At 34.6% G+C, this 7,219-nt stretch overlaps 1 protein-coding gene across 1 annotated transcript in view; it reads right to left on the bottom strand.

Moving 5' to 3' along the window:
* Positions 1–7,219, bottom strand: part of LOC102847854 (probable C-mannosyltransferase DPY19L2-like) — a 140,149-nt gene that overhangs the window by 107,058 nt on the left and 25,872 nt on the right. Inside the window, exons 6-7 of the mRNA XM_006887596.1 lie at positions 4,580–4,679; positions 802–879 (exon numbers count right to left, since the gene is read on the bottom strand). Coding sequence (XP_006887658.1) covers positions 802–879; positions 4,580–4,679 — 178 coding nt within the window. The remainder of the gene's footprint in view (positions 1–801; positions 880–4,579; positions 4,680–7,219) is intronic.

Here is a 7,219-nt window from a genome sequence, read left to right as displayed (position 1 = left end):
ATATATAACTTTTATATAATTTTATCTATCAAAATAAGTACTTGACATAAAGAACTAATAGATCATGATAAAATAAGAATGGAATTGCAATTCACAAACAGACTTTTTTAAGTATGAAGGCCATAAATTTTACACAGAAAAACAAATCTTTTTCTCTAATACTTGATATAATAATTTTGTTTAAAATAGCCTACTGTTTCAAGAATGGAGGAACATAATATGGAAAACTTAGCAATAAAGATATGAAGCTTGCATAGTATCTTTTGTGTTGTTAAGGAAGGTATATTTGGGGATTAGAAGAAAAGGAAAATTAATATAAAAACCTCATTTGTTGAATGTTGTGTTCATGCAAAATGTTAAAAATCTCAGGCCACATGGAGAAAAGGAAGTCTCAAAATACATGAGTGTAATAAGAAATGAGATAAACTGATGAAAGTTTTAGAGTAAAACATATATACATCACTGCTGAAAATTTAATGTGATAGTATAATATATATAATCTGTACTTCCAATCATCTGAATATCATTAATATTGTATGGATTGTACAGCATCAAAGAAGTTGTTGTTTCATATCTGTATGACTTGGAACCAACTTATAGCTGACCCTCCAGTGTGTTTCTAAGGTTTTAAAGCAGGATATTCTCACAGAGCAGCTGGTGGATTTGAACCACAAGCCATTACCCACTAGGCCACCTGAGCTCCCTCATGAAAGAACAGGTATCCTTTAAAATAAGATCTATTCTCTTTCATAAACTGTGATAATTTATTTTAAAATCTAGGTATAATCATTAAAAAGTTACCATGTTTATATAAATGATCTTCTGAAATTTGTACAGTTCAATGTACCCCACTACATACATGGGAAATAACGAAGCTATCTGAAATTTAAAAATGAAAAGTGAAAGTGAAAAAAATTATTCAAAACATGCACTTCATTATTCATAGTCAAAATAAAGAGTTTTGTTTTCAATAACCCTGGACAAAATAATTTTAAACAATTTTCCTGCTGAGAACTAAAATGTTTAAAAGACATTTTAAAACAAAATATTTTAAAATATCATTACATAAGTATGTATGTTAACAGGAATTTTAAAACTAAGATCATAGAAAACACAAAGATCTACAACGGTGAGCATATTTTGGATTATTTTCTCCCAGAAGAATCAGCCACTTGCAGTAAAGGCAGATGCATTCCAGGTTGATTAGAGGCAAGCACATGACTAAACAAGAGACAGACAGCGCTTTCAACAGATACTACAATCAAAATATGCCAAGAAAGGTGAATACTCAGTCTTTGGCATACAGCCTTAAAGAGCTAAATAAGCATGAACTGGGATAGAATAATGGAATACAGTGGAGAAGAAAGCTGGGAATTGTGTTGAATCTGTAGATTATTGTATGGCAACAAGGGATCTTAGCAAAAATTAAGTCTTTAACTCTTCATCTGGCAATCTTTCCATTTATTTAGATTCTTCATTTCTTTCAGCAATATTTTCTCATTTTCAGTTTAAAAGACTTTCATCTTCTTGATTAAATTTATTCTTTTAGATATTGCTGTTGTGTACTACTGAGTTGGAACTGACTCATAACTGACCTTCCAGCAGATTTTTCAGAGGCAGAAAATTGTACAGGAGGAGATTTGCCCATCTTCTGTGGAGTAACTGGTGGGTTCAAATCACATGGCTCTGGAGTGCTAATGTAATTCCTTCCCACTAAGCCACTAGATACAACATCTTTTAGATGTTACTGCATCTTAGATATAATATCCTTTAGAAGTTACTGCACATAAAATTCATTTATATCCTTTTTTCAAGTTATTTTTCAAGTTGTTCACAGTATTTTGGTACAATAATTTTTATTTAAGTACAGTAAAAATCTCCCATTCTAGTTCTTTGTGTCTTCTTTCTCATGTCTTCTCTTTTAAACATTGATCAGTTTTGTTGATTTTCAAAATAATCAATTTTAGATTTAATTGATTCTATTTTTTTCTCTTTACTTCATTTATCTTTACTCAAATTGTTTTATCCAGCTGTGCTGCAATCCTGAAGACACATGGTTCAAATTCACAAGCTGTTCCCTGGGAGACTGGGCAATCTCCTCCTTTGCTATTTACAGTCTCTGAAAACTTGTTGCAGGATCATCTATGGATTGTTTCTGACTTGATGGAATGCAACAACAGCAACTGCACCATAATAGCTTGTACTAATCCTTAGTTCAAATTAACTCTGCTTGGTGTGTAAGAAGACACACTACAGGAATGAAAGAAAATATTTTTAATAAAAGAATAATGGGGGGTTGAATCAATATATTTTAAAAACTAAAAAAGAATGACTTTTCTATGTACCACAAATTGGGAATTAATACATAAAAAGGATATTCAGCTTTGTATAAATTTATCAATATTATTTCTTGGAAATAATTTGTAGTACTGCAACTTCTTATGCAATCTCCTTACAATAATATTCCTTAGTCATTAAACAAAACTAAAACTCATTGCCTTTACGTGGTAACCAACTCACGGCTAACCCGCCAGTAAACTTTCAGAGCTGTAAACTGCACGAGAGGAGACTATGTATCTTTCTCCCTCAGAGCCTTTAGTGTATTTGAACCACCAAGAATATAAATCCTTTGGGTTAGAGCAGGAAACCACCCTAAAGATTGTGTCACCAGAACTCCTTAAAGTCATACAACTATCTTATTTGTTTTTATTCAGGGAATTATCTCTTTTTCTTAGTATTCACTAACAAGATATAGTAAAAAAAAGAACATATCACAAATCAAAATCAAGTCAGTCAATAAAATTAAGTATTCTCACAATGTTTCTGGAATGGTAATGTCCTACAGTATTATCATTTTGAGTGATAAAATTACTCCTTGAAACATTCTAGATTTCTCTGATGATGTCGGATAATTATCTTTTCCTTTAAGATAAAGCCCTTTTTTTTACTCCTTTTCTTGATTCTTGTCCTATTTTTTTGAACTATATGTGAAATATCAATTCGCTTTAATCTTAATCTATGAAAAATCTTGCAGCAATCACTGGAAAGTGGCTTTGAGTTACTCCATTATTATAATAAAAAAATTACAAGAATGTATCTATACAAATAAAGCATATATATAAATAATATTTACTAGTTAAGAAAACTAAAATTCTGGTATCTAATTAGAATGACTAGATAGTCATTAAGGCAATATCTAATTTACAAAAGAGCTGCATAAACTATTTCAGAAAAACCACTGCATTAACAAATTTACTTGAAATAAAGAGATACTAAATAAATTCTATCTCAGAGAAAAAAACCTAGTCTACAAAGATAATAACCTTCACAGGCCAGGGCCACATCAACTCCAAGACTGGAAGAACCAGCACCATTTTTCACTATTCTCATCAGGGATGAGAATTATTGCCACAGTAAGACAGATCCTTATAATTTGATAAAATTCAAATTCTTAAAAATGCTCAGACAAAAATGCTGCACAAGTTGAGGACACAGGGCTCCCTGAGATTTTCACCCTTAATATCCTTTATATCTTGAACCAAATGTGTCCTGAAGTCATCTTTTATAAAAATAGCAGATTGGCACACAAAATATACTACCCATGAGTACTGGGTTCTAGTGTTCCAGTGAAAACCAGTACTATGAGAACAAAAGATCAATAACCCCTCTAAAAGAAAAGGTAAGACACTTGTGGAGTGAGGTATGGAGGGAACTAGAGCACTGGAAATGGAACAGTCAAAACATAAAGTGAATTATGACCTTCTAAGAAAAATTTTCTAATACTACTGAACAACTTGTACACTAACTGTCAAAAAGAAAGTTAATTTGTTGTGTAAGCTTTCACCAGAAACACAGCAAAATACTAACTAAAAAATTCTAGTACATGTATAAATAATGAAAACCACAGAATAAATACTTTTATAACCTAAAAGGGGTCAATTATAAGGAAATAAAGCAGAATAGTTTAAACTGCAGACATGTCAATGAAAGAGGCTTCCTAGAAAAGTCCTTCATTGTCTATTTTTAATATTAGCATTATTACCAGTTAGATTGCTTGCTAGTTAGGTGGAAAGAAGCCCTAATGGGAAAATTGTAATTGAATCCAAATTGTATCTTTATCCTCTCGGCTCTGCAGCAAGGTTTCAGTCCATTATTTTCTTCACTGTTTAAAGACATAACAAGATATGGCCTCCATTCAATCAACAAATTTGTTAAAGTGCTGGGAAATGATGCCTTATTAAGATTTTGCTCTTCTGGCAAATGCGTCAACATCTGTAGTTATTGTTGTTATTGTGCGCCATCAAGCAACAACTGACCCATAGCTGACCCTCCTGAGGGTTTTCAGAGGCAGTTGATTGCATGGGAGGAAACTGCCCATCCTTCTCCCTCAGAGCAGCTGGTGGATATACTAGTGGACTACCAAAATGTGTAATTTTTAATCTTATATTTATGTTAATTTTAAAAATATTTCATATTTTAAAATTCTTTTAGGACATAATGTAAATCACATTTTAAAAGTTCCATGTAAATAATCAAGTGCATCTCACATTCAACTTAAGTTAGTTTAAAATCATCTTACCTGTGTGAAAAGTATAAACTGAGCAAATTGCCAGGGAAGCATAAAGGCAACATTGGAAAGACAGAGTGCAATGTAATATTTTCTATTTATGTTTGAGGTCCTTAATAGAGAGAAATGACATCAGTAAATTTTACCATAAACACAGCCTATCATTGAATAGAAAGATTAATTTTAAGTGTTTCACTCAGTTTCATATTTTAATAACAAAATATTGTTAGCTTTTACAAGCTCATTAAAAATAACCTTAAAATATACTGATCATAAAAAAAATATCTGGGATAAACTCAGATTCTATTTGAAATATAATAAGATATCTAGTGATCTAGTTCATCAAGAAATAAACCTTTAAATATAAATGTTTGTATTCTTACAAATCAGCACGCTACAAGAAATTTAATACTCTAGCTAAGAAGTAAGGAAATAAATGTCCATAAGCATGTAAAGTACTTTAATGACCTGCAAGAACTGAAGTTTAGATAAACAAATTGATTACAAAAGCAAGCACTGCAGAATTTGAAGACAGTAGTCACTGAAGTGCAAGATTTCCTGGTAGTTGAAAAGGATATATGTTGTTGTTATGTGCTGTCAAGTCACTTGCGACTCATGGCGACCTTATGTGCAACAGCTCTAAACTCTGCTCTGTCCTGTGCCAACCTGTCTCCGACACACTCATCCCAACTGCCCCAGTCACAAAATCAATCCATCTCCCAGAGGGCCTTCCCCTCCTGCGCCTACCCTCCATGCTCCCAAGCATGATGTCCCTCTCCAAGGACTGATCCCTCCTTGCAACATGACCAAAGTATGTCAGACAAAGCCTCAGAATCTTTGCCTCTAAGGAGCAGCCCGATTTAACCCTCTCCAGGATGAATCTGTTTGTTTTCTTGGCAGTTCATGGCACCCTCAGCAGTCTTCTCCAACACCAAAGCTCAAAAGCATCAATTCTCCTTCTATCTTCCCTGGTTATTGTCCAGTTCTCTGATGCATAACAAGTGATTGCAAAGAGCATAGCTTGTACCAGATGCACTTTAATCTCCAGAGACACACCATTGCTCTTGAGTACTTTAGAGAGGTCCCTAACAGCAGACTTTCCTATCACAAGACGTCTTTTAATTTCCTGGCTGCTGGTGCCAAGAGTGTTGATTGTGGAGCCAAGCTGACTAAAGCTGTGAACAATCTCAATCTCTTCACCATCCATCCTGATGCTGCCAATTGGTCCACTAGTGAGAATCTTTGTCTTCTTCACATTGACCTCAGTCCATACTGAAGGCTGCAGTCCCTGACCCTCAGCAGTAAGCGCCTCAGGTCCCCCTCAGTTTCAGCAAGATCTTCCACCAATCCTGAAGCCACATTTCTCCTCATAGAGCCCAGCCTCCCAGATGATATGTTCTGCATACAGGTTGAAAAGGTATGGAGACAGGACACACCCTTGGCGTATGCCCTTCCCAGTTTTGAACCATGTAGTGTTTTCTTGCTCTGTTCTGATTCTGATGACTGCTTCTTGGTTCAAGTATAAGTTTCCCATTAGCACGATCAAGTGTTCTGGGATTCCCATTCTTCTCAGAGTCAGCCACAGTTTGTTATGGTCCACACAGTCAAACGCCTTTGCACAATCAATGAAGCAAAGATAGAAGTTCTCTGGTACTCCCTGATTTCAGCCAAGATCCATCTAACGTTAGCTATAATATCCCTAGTACCACGACCCCTTCTAAACCCAGCCTGGACTTCTGGCAGTTCTCTGCTGATGTGCTGTTCCAGTCGTTTTTGGATAATCTTCAGTAGAATCTTGCTTACATGTGAAATCAACGATATTGTTCTTTAGTTTCCACACTCTGTTGGGTCACCCTTCTTTGGAATGGGAACAAATAAAGATCTCTTCCAGTCAGTTGACCAAGTGGTTGTTCTCCAGATTTCTTGACACAACTTGGTGAGCACGTCCAGAGCAGCATCTGTTAGCTGAAATATGTCAAAAATTGGTATACCATCTATTCCTGGGGCCTTATTTTTTTGCTATTTCCTTCAAAGCAGCTTGAACTTTTTCCTTCATCACCATAGGCTCTTGCTCATATGTTGTTTCATTAAACTCTTCTGTGTCTGCTAATTTCTTTTGATACAATGACTCAGTATATTCTTTCCATCTTCTTTTGATACCTCCTGGATCATTTAATACTCTGCCTAAAGCATCCTTGATTATAGCAACTAGAGGTTTGAATTTGTTCTTCAGTTCCTTGAGCTTAAGAAATGCTGAGCGGGTTCGACCCTTTCGGTTTTCTGACTCCAACTCCTTGCACATTTCACTGTAGTGATAAATATTTCATTCAGTAAAACACCTTTCTAATACGCTATGAAATTTATTTCATTGCAAAAATTCTTGAACGTATTCCACTATTTTTATTTATTTGTTCATTCATTTTTGTCACTTATTACTCAGACCTCTTAAATTTTGCAGTGTCTATTATTTCCTTATATCACTGCTGATATCTGTGTTTCATTGATTATGCAAAGGCATTTGACTGTGTGGATCATAACAAACTGTGGCTGACTCTGAGAGAATGGGAATCCCAGAATATTTAATTGTGCTAGTGCGAAATCTATACTTGGACCAAGAGGCAGTAGTCAGAACAGAGCAGGGTAACACTGCAT

The sequence above is a fragment of the Elephantulus edwardii genome, unplaced genomic scaffold (assembly GCF_000299155.1).
Source record: "Elephantulus edwardii isolate Elephantulus edwardi_28Jun2011 unplaced genomic scaffold, EleEdw1.0 scaffold00059, whole genome shotgun sequence".
Lineage (NCBI taxonomy): Eukaryota > Metazoa > Chordata > Mammalia > Macroscelidea > Macroscelididae > Elephantulus > Elephantulus edwardii.
Note: the sequence above shows the minus strand (reverse complement) of the source record. Positions and strands in the feature narration are given on the sequence as shown.